Below are 13,450 nucleotides of genomic sequence, written 5' to 3'. Positions count from 1 at the left end.
TATTTCTCCTAATGCTCTCCCTACCCTAGCCCCACACCCCTCCCCACCGGCAGGCCCCGGTGTGTGATGTTCCCATCCCTGTGTCCATGTGTTCTTGTGGTTCAACTCCCACTTATGAGTGAGAACATGCGGTGTTTGGTTCCTGTGTTTGTTTGCTGAGAATGATGGTTTCCAGCTTTATCCATGTCCCTGCAAAGGACATGAACTCATCCTTTTTTATGGCTGCAGAGTATTCCATGGTGTATATGTGCCACATTTTCTTTATCCAGTTTATCACTGATGGGCATTGGGGGTGGTTTCAAGCCTTTGCTATTGTGAACAGTGCCACAATAAACATACTTGTGCATGTGTCTTTATAGTAGAATGATTTATAATCCTGTGGGTATATGTGCAGTAATGGGATTGCTTTTCTAATGTCTTGAGGTGTGACATTTAGGTTATTTTGGATCTTTGTTCTTTTTTGATGTATATTACTGTACACTTCCCTCATAAAACTGGCTCACTGCACCCCATAAGGTTTGGTATGGTGTTTCCATTTTTGTCTCAAGATATTTTTAATTTGCCTTTTAATTTATTCACTGATCCATTGGTAGTTAAGCATGTTAATTTTCATATATTTTTGAATTTTCTGAAATTTCTTATTGATTTCTAATTTCATACCATAGGTCAGAAAAGATATTTGATATGATTTCAATCTTCTTAAAGTTTTGTTTTGTGGCTTAAAATGACCTATCCTGGAGAATGTTGTGTGTGTGCTTGAGAAGAATATATTCTGCTGTTGGAGGAAATGTTCTGTATATATCTAAGCCCATTTGGTCTGAAGTGAAGTTTAGGTCCAATATTTCTATACTGATTGTCTGGATGATCTGTCCACTGTTGAAAGCGGGATGTTGAAGTCTCCTACTGTTATTGTATTGCTTTTACTTCAGATCCTTAAAATTTGCTTCATATGGAATACCATAAAATGTTCTGAGATATTGATTACTTATTTTATGAATCTGTGAGGCAACTAAGGCGGCTTTTCTGCGTTCTCTCTCTTAACACTCATGGACAACCTGTAGTTTTTTTTTTTTTTTTATTATGTTTTCTCTGTAGTTAAAAAAAAAAAGACTGGCCAGGCACGGTGGCTCATGCTTGTAATCCCAGCACTTTGGGAGGCCAAAGCAGGTGGATCACTTGAGGTCAGGAGTCCGAGACCAGCCTGACCAACATGATGAAACCCCATCTCTACTAAAAATAAAAAATTAACTGGGCATGGTGGTGCATGCCTGTAACATCAGCTACTTGGAGGTTGAGGCTGGAGAATTGCTTGAACCTGGGAGGTGGAGGTTGCAGTGAGCCGAGATTGCACCACTGCACTCTACCCTGGGTGACAGAGACTCCATCTCAAAAAAAAAAAAAAAAAAAAAAAAAAAGTTGTCTCATGCCACACAGCTAACAAACAGCAGTGCTTAATTCATCCCCAAGACTGTTTACCACCAAAGACTGTATGACCCCTCAGTGCAGCCCCCACTTAACTAATGCAGTAAAGAACTGCCACCACTAGGTGCCATTATAGGGTATTGACTTTCAAAGATTTTTGACCGTGACCCACAGTTATACTTTGTGTTACATACATACACATACATTCTTACATCCACATGATAGAAACAAAATTCTCACAGTTCTTCTATTGACTGTGAGACAATAGAAGATGACTGACATTTTCTATTTTTTAATGCTAGTTGTAACTCACTAAATTGCTATAATGACCCATTGGTAGGTCTTTACCTGTATTTTGAAAGCCCTGTTCTAAGTGTCCTCTTTAGACATCTTGCAGTCTGCCATCAATTACAAAAAGTGCGTTTGTTGAATGTTACTGACAGTCACATGGATCAATTACTACAGGTCATCTTAATAATGTATTCCAAATTTGGTTTTGTTTTCTCACCTCTAGTTCTTGAGTACACTAATGGGATCTTTATCTTCAGAAAAGCTAACATAAAACACAATGCCTTATCACTAACAAATCAAATTAGATATAATTTAAGCAAGTGTATGTGAGCAGGAAAAAAAACACATTAGAACCACCTGAATGTAGATATGATCTATGATTTTGAGAGCATTCAGTTTTGTTCTCAAGATCAGTGACATAATCTTTACATTGTTATTTTTAAGGTATGTGCCGTTTTGTAATAGCAATACAATGCAGGTATGTATACTTCATTGTAAATAACCATTCTGGCCAAAAAAAGGCTTTCAATGACTTTGGACAAGTAAATGATTCCTGGTACAATCATACTTCTTTGGTATTTATGAAAAAGAAGATGTTTTAACCCCTGAGCACCCAATTCCTGGTGCTCCATTTAAGTATTTAAGATATTTCTAATAGGGTTGAATCTTGTTGTGAATAGCTAGTGAAATACTAACATGGAAGGCAAGTTTTATGAGCATTACTAAATTGAACACAAATTATCTGTTGCATAGACTACAAAGAGCTATAGATAAAAAGTACAGCAAAATGATTTCACTAAATCAATATTTTATTCAGTGTCAAAGCATCTTAACTGAGTTGTATAAGTAATTTTGTCTGTAATTTTAGAAGTAACACTTGTAGAAAATATCAATTTTATTATCAGTTGTGCTACTAGAAATAATATTGAAGGAGTTAATTCTGAATTAATTTATTCATTTATGCAGTTATTTATATCCACTTAGGTACAAAACTTTTGTAAGAAAGATAACACTTTTATTGCATTATAATTTCATATTTTACAGGAGTCATAATGCAAACTCATAAGCATAAATATATACATGATGCTACCAAATGGCAATGTAACTACTAAGAGATTTAAAACATAAAACTAGAATTTAACAAGCAAAATACTTAATATGGCTTTTAATGGAAAATAACTGTTTAGAAATGATTTGTTATTGCCCCATTCTAGTCATTCCCCATCAAGTGAACATAAAATTATGATCTCCATTTAAAATGGTACATGTTATCTAAGCCAAAGTTATACATTTTGTAGCATGTATGTAGTATGATTTGTGGACTTCCTTAAATATACATACATATATACATATATACAGATATACAGTACACAGTTCTGTTTTAATACCCCTGAACATCTTGATTAAAACTATTACAATTTTTTCTATTATAAAACTACTTGAAAAGTTGGCATAACTTCTTGGTATCGAAGTTCAATCCTACAGAATTAAAAAAAAAAAAAAGCAACAAAATGTTGGTTATAAATACATTCTTTACAAAAAAAATTGAATAGTGGTCCCGCACTCATAACTTATATTACAGTGAAAACATTTTATCCATTTAAAGGTATTTATATCTTGTTGTCCTTGGTTTCTGTGTGAAACAGAGGAAGTTAATAGTGAGAATATTGTAGGCAGGCCTATTTGTTAGGTTTGTCTAGGTGTTCATTTTTGTGTAAGTTCCAATTCTCTTCTTTTGAGTTGTTGTTGATTTCTATTTGCCTTGTATTACTGCTGCTGCTGCTTCTTTTGGTGTTCTGGGAACACAGGGTGACTTTACTTCTAGGAACAGGAAGAAAAGATTTAACTCTTGAAACACCCAACTCAGTCTTTGATTTACTGTTGCTGCATTCAGTAGTTTGATGGCTGCTGAGAGGACTGACCTCCTGTAAGAGACGAGAAACCACACAAGTTTATCACATTTGCCATTGTCACCAACTTCTCCTGTTATGAGCCCTACCCCTGCCTCCTCTTTGAGCAAATGCGCAGGAGTTTCTAAAACTATAGGTTCTCATGAAAAATCAAAAGAAAATGGAGAGGAGAAGCTGAGTAATTAATTTCCTATAGATTTACTGCATGATTTTCATTAGTCTCCGTCTGGTGTTACAAAATTCCTAAATATAGGAGTCAGTGAATCAAGTGCTAAGGCATCGCTCTCCTTACCAGCAGAAACTTCACAAAATTACAGGCATGAGGAAATCACCAAATTGGAGTAGTCCAATTTGTAGGTAGCTCTGCAGACTGTCACCTTGGGTAAGTTACCTAACTTTTCTGCCTTCTACTTTCATGTCCTAAAAGTGACCTATTACTCAATAATCAAATAATCTGGGGGCATAGAGCAGAAAACATAAGAGAAACATCCCTTCCCTAGCAGAGCCTACAGTCATCTATGATTAGGTTGCTCAAGATGTTCCATACTTGGAAGCTGCATGTATCTCCTTTCTCTAGTGTTTCAGAACTCCTGTGATTACCTGGTCAATGTCTCTTTTTGCCCATGAAGAATCTGAAAGCTGGATAGGTAAGATGATTTGCCCACAGTGAACGGAGTGGTGAAGCTGGGACAAGACCTCAGGTCTCCCAACTTCCACTCAAGGTGTTTTCCCCTATATTGCATCAAATTCTGCAAACTAACAAACATGATATGACTCCTACTAAGTGAGCTACTCTGAAAGCCTCTGAAGGAGCTGACCTTAATAACTTCCCCTCTTCACAGGTAATAATGCAGCCAACAGCAATATAACCATTAAAAGATTTAAAACAAAACTAAAATTTAACAGGAAAAATCTGACTTCACCTGGCAGTTGCATTCTCCTGGGTATCGTCTTACATGATATTGGAATCACCTGGGGGAGCTTTAACAGTCATTGGCTGGGCCCTATTACCAGAGATTCATATTTAATAGTTCTGGGGTGTGGCATGGACATAGGATTTTAAAAAATCTTCTCTAATATGTGGCCAAAATTAAGAACCCCTAGCTTAACTCCTCAATATCCTTTTCCTCCACTGACCAATTAAATCAGGGGTCCCCAACCCACAGGCTGTGGACCAGTCCATGGCCTGTTAAGAACTGGGCAGCACAGCAGGAGGTGAGCGGGGGCAAGCCAGCATTACCACCTGAGCTCTGCCTCCTGCCAGATCAGCAGCATTGGATTCTCATAGGAGTGCACACCCTCTTGTGAATTGTGCAAGTGAGGGATCTAGGTTGCCCAGTCCTTGCGAGAATCTAATGCCTGATGATGTGAGGTGGAACAGTTTCATCCGGAAATCATACCTTTTACCCAGGTCCATGGAAAAATTGTCTTCCAAGAAACCAGTCCCTGGGGCCAAAATGGCTGGGGACTGCTGTCCTAAATGGTAGTATTTTTCTTAGCCCTCTATAAGTCACACATTGGTGATTTTTCCCTTCAGAGTATTTCAATCTCTAATTAAATACTTCCCAAAATTCTTTCTTTAGCCCTCATTTATCTCCTGCATTTCCACCCCACTAATTCACCTATATGTCTAGTCACACTTGAAATTCTTTCTAAAACTGTATTTATTGCATTTCCTCAATACTACTCATTTCTAAAGCCTTTTCGCTTGGCGGCTCATTACTGGTTAAGACTGCTCTCCCAGTGAATTTAACAGGAAACCCTCAGTTATCTTTAGCAGCTGCCTCTCTCTCTCATCAACCTAATCCAATGTCACCCACAAAATGGGCAGAGAATTATGGCTGTATCGGTGCAAATAGGAAGGTAAAGTCCTCACTAACTGCACAGAACAAGTCCCAAACTTTTAACCATGTCACTAAAGTTCTTTTATAAAGTTTGGCTCCAATCCCCTTTAAATCCCATTTTCCCTTTATTTCCCTATTAAAGTCCTAATTCTTTAAGGCCCAACACAACATGTCCATTAAACCACCCCTAAATCACTGAAGTGAAATCTCTTGGTGTCAGATTTCTAGACTCAGCTAATCATAAATGGAACAGCAATGTAACTCTAATATACACTTGGCTAGAGGTTTGGGAAAATATAAACACACTAAAACATCAAATGTGTAATGGAGAATAAAGAGGGGACAAATCCGGGGTCCAGATCACCTGCCTTTGCAGGGAAAGGAAAGAGAAGTCTAGACTGCAAGAAGCTAGCTTAGAAAGGCAAGAGCTTCCTGACATAACAAAAAAGAGATGGGATCGGTTTTAACTACGTCCAAGGAAGGCTGGAAAAAAGCTGAGCTACATCTGGTGAGGGGACACATCCTAGTCCATCCTTGTCACCTCCATGTGTAGTTGATGGTATGTGAAGGGTGAACCTGCTTAGTATGTTCTGCTTTTGTTTTGTAAGGATGCTTATGCTGTCAAGTTACCAGAAAGAAAATGAGAAGCTATATTGCTTGTCATGAGTTGGATGGTGATGGAGCCACAACTGTAAAAACAGTGCAGGTACCATGATCCAATCTCATTTCTCCTAACAAGAAATTACTGTTAAGTTTGCAAAATGGAACTTAGTCATGGGCCAATTACAACTTGTAATTTGGTCTAACACACCAGCAAATTCAACACATACATAGTATTCAGAAAACATGAACTATGGCATTATAAGAAGGATAACAGCTAGTTGCTATACAGAATCCGGTGGTGAGGGGAGTTGTTTAATTTTGCCATTATCATCAAATCCACAGAGTTAATGCCATGGCCCAGAGGAAGGAAAGGAGACATACACTGTGTGCTAGTCTGTTTCTGTACCTGCAGCATGATGGTGAGGGGAGTGTACCTTCATGGTCTGAGGCAGGAAATGTCCACATGAAATGAAGTACCACAGTGTGGTTTGGTCAGTCCCTGGAAGTGTGAGGCTAGGATGGAAGGAGGTAGGATGAGAACATGGAGAATCACGAGGGCTTAGTGTGAGCCATAGCTAATTCAAGGCCAGCAGTGCAAGAATAGAGCAAGTGGCCGATGCACAGCGTCCTGACTGAAAAGTACTCCTGACACCCTAGAAGTCAAGCCTAGGGAGGCAGCGGAGTTTAGGAACAGGAGAGTTATGAGTGTTTAATGCTTCCTGGGCCAAAACCCCCAAAGTATCTGTATTAAATGTATAACGTTGACTATCCATGTTGCTGTGCATGTTAAACTCAAAGAGAAACTAATTCATATAGAAAGGCACTGACCTAAAGTAAGTTTTATTTAGCCTTAAAGAATTGGTAAATCAGAGCAATTCATTCAGTGAAACTCATTCAACACACAGCATCTACTAGAAGCTAAGAAGATGCTATAATTCCTCTAGGTGGGAAAGTAGGGGGCAGGAGGAAAAGAAAAACATGTAGGGAAGGTGGCACTGGGGGTGAGTCTTTAAAGAGGCACAGGACTGTGACAGGTGAAGAGAGAGGGTTCTGTGGGGAGGAGTACAGAGGGGAGTAGTAAATTACATGTAAAAAAGGAACGTGTACAAAACAAGATACATGAAGGCATCATGTATCAATCCCTCTAAAGATACATTTGGAAAAAAAGAAATGGGTGGAAAATGAAGATGACTGATCAGGGCTATGTTTTAGAGTAGTGGGTCTCAACCCTGGCTGCATGTAAGAATCACCAAGGAGCTTTAAAAAACCCACTGTCCAGGCTTCCCCTCAGACCAGAGGTTGGGAGGGGGGAAAAAAAACCTCAAGTGGATTTCATGCAACCAAAGATGTGAACTTGTCCTTTCGGAGGATTAGTTTGGATTTACATAAAAGGAAAACATTTATTAGCATTTGTTCTTCCTGTTGATTTAAATATGCATATTTGTTTTTAATTTAGAAGGCCGGCTAAATTAGTAAACCCAATTACGCTCCCTTACTGTTAGAGTAGTGAGGAGTTATATTGTGGCAAATAATAAAGATAAGTTACTCATTTTTGTTTTCCAACAGATAATGATGGTTGCATGGCCCCTCTCCAATGGAGGCATTGCCAGCCTTCTGGCCATGAAGGAGAAAATGATTTCAACTAACCCAGGGAGCTCTTACCTCTAAATGGAGATACTTCCTGATAACAGAAGAAACTGGGCATCTAACCCAGAAATACCAGCTCAGTAGGAGAAAAGGCATGAGCCAGCCAAGGTTTCAGAAGGCTGCCAACAGTTAAGTACCACTTTGCCCTCTGCTGGCAGTTTCCGAGAAAAACATCTTCTAGCTCTTAGGGGTGTCTTCAGTGGGCAAAGGGAGAGAAGACTAGGAGGCAGTGGTCCTGATCCCCACATCAAATTGCACATTTAAACAATAACATAGGTTTTTTTTTGGGGGGGGGTATAAGAGCCCATATAGTGTAAAAGGACTCGTTTTAAAAAAGATCTTTTAAAGCTGCCTAGAACTTTGACTTTCAGTACTACTTTATTTGTGGACAGTACCTTACTGTAGCAATTCAATACGGTCACGTGACAGAGAAGTAGTGGTATGACCATGTTTTTCCATTAGACATTTGTCTACCAGCCAACAATATTTTTACACAAGAAAGTGATCTGGGCTTATGGGGAAGGTGGCTCACTGTTCTCTTGCTAAGATCCTTCCACTGACCATGTTCCACAAGGAATCCTAAATTCTTGGGTCCTAGAGACCGGCCTCCAGTCAAGCACAGCTCAGGGCAAGCCATAAATACAGGGGGAAGGAGTTGAGGCTTTAAAGATGGCAAAGGAATGGGCCCTGGACAAAGTGTTTTCCAACCAGAATGCTCAGTGCTGACTCCAGGTCACCTCCTTAGGCCATCCTCCAAATTTTGCTGGGCTTCTAAATTGTTCCCAATTGAACAAAAAAAGGCAGACATTATGCTAGCGTGGGCGTGAAAGCCATGCTTTTCTTCACAGGACATCATGTTTAATATTTTGTATTAGAGCCCCAGCCGTGCAAATTCCCACTCCCATACCTGCTCCCCCAATGCATGCAGCTCACACAGTTCCACATGGATTAGCCAGGACCAAAACCTAATGAAGCAGTGAGGGAGCAGGGTTGTGGGGCCCAGTGCTGCTAGGTGATCAGATAAGGCTTAATAACTTAATAGTCTTACCATGCTTACTTTATAATCCTGCTCTCTGCGCCCCACCCTCCCACCCACACACAGGTCTTTGTAAGCCACCTTGGGAGTAGATGAGAACAGGATGTGAATGGCAATCAATCAACATGGTTTGGTGAACAAACCATCTATTACAAAGTGCTTCTGTGAAGTCTGCATCCTCACAACATTACTAATGAGTGAGACGTTTCCTATTGTTTCTGCTCACCCAGGAATACCATGCTGTGCCAGCTCTTGCCATTTATTAACCAACTGATAATGGTGCAGTGTTGTAGTCATGGAATCTATTTCAAAAGGTTAAGGAAGTCTACTGGAATCCTGGTTCTTCTGGTTGCCATTCAGATTTGTTTTTAAAGTATCATTGAAATGTAATGCATGTTATAGAAATTTTTTTGCAATGTATAAGACCTTTATGTTATCACTCAGTGCTTTGCTTTGTTATAATTAACTCTAATTTTCTAAAATACAGGAAATCTTAAGAACCACCAAGATGACAATTTTGTTACCATAGTACCCCCCTCACCCACAATTTTGTTTTCTGCGATTTCAGTTACCTGTGGTCTGGAAATACACAATTCATAAATTTGCAGGCCATTCTAAGTAGCATGATGAAATCTTGCACCATCCTACTGTGTTCTGCCCAGGATGTGAATCAACTTGCCCATTCTGTCTACATTACCCACCCACTGGCCGCTTAGTAGCCCTCTAGGTTGTCGGACTGAAGGAATATAGTGTATATAAACTTTGGTTGGGGTTCAGGCATCACCTGATGAGGCAGAACTACTGTATTTCTAGTTTTGTCATGTACAAATGAAAAAAAAAAAGGAGATATCAACAGACACCCAAAATTTTGGAATCAAAGAGAAGGGAAAAAAGTAATGCTTTTCTATGTCATTTTTTCCCCAAGATACTCTATAAACACTCTTTCTAATCTTGATAAACTGATGAACAATTTTACCTTTATCCTACTTCTCAGTTCTTAGCTTTGGTTTTAAAAAAAACTCTCTGATTCACACTGAAAGATGATTTGTGAAGTCAATTCCATAGCAATCATCCTTTGCTCACTTTGGGGGGAAAGGGACACTTACCTTTTGTGACACTGGCATTCTCAGATTATTAATAGTTGCTGAAAGTACAGGGTTGTTTCCAGAACTATCAAACATCCTTAAATCATCCCTGGAATCAGCAATCTGGAAAATACAGAATTTACCCAGTCATGTCTCCACAGTCACACTGTGCATACTCAAGGCACAGCTAAATGGTGGAGAAACCACAGCAGAAGTGTTACTCTTCTCCTCCTCCCTGCCCCTCAAAACCTGAACTGTTCACATGAAAGACTTGAAGTCTTCATGTAAAACTGACAGCAAATGCATGAGAAACATCCTCTAAGGAAAAAGAATCCATTTAAAAAGTCAAGTCATTTTGCAAGTAAAGAAAGGATATAAAATTTGCAAGATTTTAATCATTACCTTTTCCAGTGGATATATATTTTGTTTCCAACACAGTTAAATAAGATAGTGAATTCTACTTTGTTGTGGATATCATGACGATTCAAATAAAACACAGTTGAGTGTTTCAGGGGAAGCTGAAAAAGTTACAGCCACTCAAAAGGCATCCATCAAGGCAGCTCTGTGAAACCTGCTGCACATACCAGAGTGCCAAAACAGGTTGAACTTGATGCTGTCCATGTTTTCTTTGAGATTTCAGGTCACTGAGATGTCAGGTCACTGGTTTCCATATTTGGCCTCAAATTTCACAGCTTAAAGATTATGATGATATGCATTATACAAGCTAATTCTTTTTCTCATTTGCAAAGAAAGTTGTTGCTTGGTCTATAACATAAGTCTGCTGTGATGCTTGTTATAATTTTCTTACTGATAGATGACTGATACGCCAAAGTTAGGAATGTAGAAAGGAAAAAGATCTGAGGAAACTCAAATTTAGGCTTATATAAAAAGCTGCCCAGGCTGGGTGCAGAGGCTCATGCCCATAATCCTAGTACTTTGGGAGGCTGAGGCGGGCAGATCACCTGAGGTGAGGAGTTCAAGACCAGCCTGGTCAACATGGTGAAACCCCGTCTCTACTAAAAAATCCAAAAATTAGCCAGGAGTTGTGGTGGGTGACTGTAATCCCAGCTACTCGGGAGGCTGAGGCAGGGAGAACTGCTTGAACCTGGGAGGCGGAGCTTGCAGTGAGCCAAGATCCCACCACTGCACTCCAGCCTGGGCGACAAGAGCAAAACTCCGTCTCTCCCCGCCCCCCCCCCCCCAAAAAAAAGCTGCCCAAATGAATTGATGTGACTCGTACTAATGCAATTAACACACAATTTTAACTTCAGGTCTTGGAGGAGTTTGGAAAAGCAGGCTTCACAAAGTAGAGCTCCTTTATTGTATAAATGATATTTCGGAAGAAACGGCCTTTCTAAGCAAGGTGAGGGATGGTTTGATTTGGAGCATTAACCATGCTATTCAATAAGGAATTTCTTTTAGGGAATTGTGGTCCCCCAAAAGTCTCCCAGCTATTGAGTAGAGCCATTCAATGCCCCCCAATTGTACTGCTCACCTTGCTGATATCAGACTCAGACTTGCTGGAGCACATGCTCTGAAGTTCCTTGACAAGATCTGCTTCGTCATCCGAACCCAGAGAGAGTCTCTGATCCAAATTCAACGTCAGTGACAGATCATTCTCTAAAGACCTAACGCAAAGTTCAGAAAAACGTTTTTCAAAGTGAGAACAATTCCCAATTTGGAAATCTAGACACTGTACCTTTTTTGGGATTTGGTGTGGGGTAGGGAAAATGTTTTTAATATCCTTTAAAGTATTTCATAAATGTCATTTAATGCAACAACCCACTCCCATATCCTGAGAGACTGGAATACAAAGGTAAGAAATTTCTACAGGATTTTGATAACTCCTACTCAAATTCTTGAGAGGATAAAATTTTGTTTCACAAAGAACTTCACTTTGATGTACAATATTCAGGCTCCCTCCTATTGCCGTTTCTTCTGTCTCCCAGGCCAGATAGGATGCTAAACACTGGCATAGGGGACAGTGTGATAAAATGGGACACAAACACGAATTTCAAACTTGGCTCTATTGCTAGCTAGCAATATGATCATGCACCAGGTTTTCTCAGCACCTCAGTTCCTGAGTTCCCTTTTCTATAAAAACCCTTATGTGTACATCCTAAGGTTGCTGGAAAAATGATACAGGCTGTTGCATGTCATGGATCTAGCTGTGGTCCTGCCAGAAAAGAGCATGCCATGCAGTTTCCTTCATCTCCCTTCTCTCTCTTCACCCTCCCCTCTTCTCTAATGCGGCAAACCAGCGGACATGATCCTAAATGTTACCTGCCAAGGGACAGGGCACACAAACTGCCTAAACATTTCTATTCTATAATTGTACAAATCATCCTTTATACCTTGATATGTGCAAGCTGAAATAGTCAATTTCTTAGGAACAACATAAGAAATTATCACTGTAAATATATAGCACTTAAAAATCACGCCTGTAATCCCAGCACTTTGGGAGATCTAGGCGGATGGATCACAAGGTCAGGAGTTCGAGAGCAGGCAGGACAAGATGGTGAAACTCCGTCTCTACTAAAAATACAAAAATTAGCCAGGCACGGCGGCAGGCCCCTGTTAATCTCAGCCACACAGAAGGAGAATCACTTGAACCTGGAGGTGGAGGTTGCTGTAAACCGAGATCACGCCACTGCACTCTATCTAGCCTGGGCAAGAGAGCAAGATTCTGTCTCCAAAAAAAAAAAAAAAAAAAAGTCATGCTGTTTCTGTAAATCTGTGGAAAAGTCATCTAATGACTGTCTAAAAGTTCACAAATGTATAAACACAATTTGTTTAATATTTCTAACCTTATTCAACAAACTACAAGCAAAATAGTCTTTATATTGCATTATATTAATCTTAAGGAACAGTTTAGATGTCATCCAAAGACACCATTCATTAGATTTCAGTTTAATATCAGCATTTGAATGACATACATTATTTTAAAAGCACATTAACAGCATAATATTCATACAAATAATTGAGAACATGGAACATTTAAAATAGTAATTGAAGTTACTTGATTTATCTTTGTTTGCTGTGAGTTAAATTTGAAAGGGGAACTTACTTTTGTTTCGACAGATTCCTGTTATAATTCAGCTGTGATATAGTCTTATTTTTTATACCTGTTAAAAAAGAGAACCATTTTCAATAGATCATTGTCCCTATGCCTCTTGAACTCCGTATTTAAAAGAAACAGACTGTGGACTTTGCAGCACTTTCACACTGTTCTTGGATTAGTATCTACCATTTGAGATTTTCCCCAGGACAGAGGCTTTGGGCATAGCCTCCTGCACAGGCATTGTGGGAAAGTCAAGGAATAGCCAACTCCCTCGAGTACATTTTGGTGGAACTTGGTACTACTAACACTACCTGAAGCTCAAGTCAAGAATCCTGAATTTCGCTTTTATAGATGGCCCTTCTCTCTAGTCAAGTCCCTAGTTCCTCAGGCCCTTGTTCTCGAAGGACCAAAGAAGATTTAATACCTGCCTTTGGATGATGGTAATCACCCTTTCTCTACCTTTGTGTGCATTCTAACACTACTATGTAATCAAGAATAGTTTTTGATATGTGGCATTAGCCATGCACTTGTAGAAATTTAACTTTTAACAA

The 13,450-nt window shown here is 39.4% G+C and overlaps 2 protein-coding genes across 6 annotated transcripts in view; one reads left to right on the top strand and one right to left on the bottom strand.

The window, feature by feature from the left end:
* LSM8 (LSM8 homolog, U6 small nuclear RNA associated) overlaps positions 1-13,450 on the top strand; it is a 765,242-nt gene that overhangs the window by 285,469 nt on the left and 466,323 nt on the right. The gene's annotated exons all lie outside the window — the stretch shown is intronic.
* Positions 2,512-13,450, bottom strand: part of CTTNBP2 (cortactin binding protein 2) — a 162,020-nt gene continuing 151,081 nt past the window's right edge. For 4 of the 5 annotated variants that reach the window (XM_050785100.1, XM_050785101.1, XM_050785102.1 and 1 more), the window contains 4 exons: positions 12,906-12,963; positions 11,334-11,466; positions 9,860-9,961; positions 2,512-3,638 (listed from right to left, as the gene is read on the bottom strand). In XM_050785100.1, the coding sequence (XP_050641057.1) occupies positions 3,393-3,638; positions 9,860-9,961; positions 11,334-11,466; positions 12,906-12,963 (539 nt within the window). In that variant the 3' untranslated portion in view covers positions 2,512-3,392. Of the gene's footprint in view, positions 3,639-9,859; positions 9,962-11,333; positions 11,467-12,905; positions 12,964-13,450 lie in introns of those variants that run through there. The other variant, XM_050785103.1, reaches the window with a different exon arrangement.

Source organism: Macaca thibetana, chromosome 3 (assembly GCF_024542745.1).
Source record: "Macaca thibetana thibetana isolate TM-01 chromosome 3, ASM2454274v1, whole genome shotgun sequence".
NCBI classification, from domain to species: domain Eukaryota; kingdom Metazoa; phylum Chordata; class Mammalia; order Primates; family Cercopithecidae; genus Macaca; species Macaca thibetana.
Note: the sequence above shows the minus strand (reverse complement) of the source record. Positions and strands in the feature narration are given on the sequence as shown.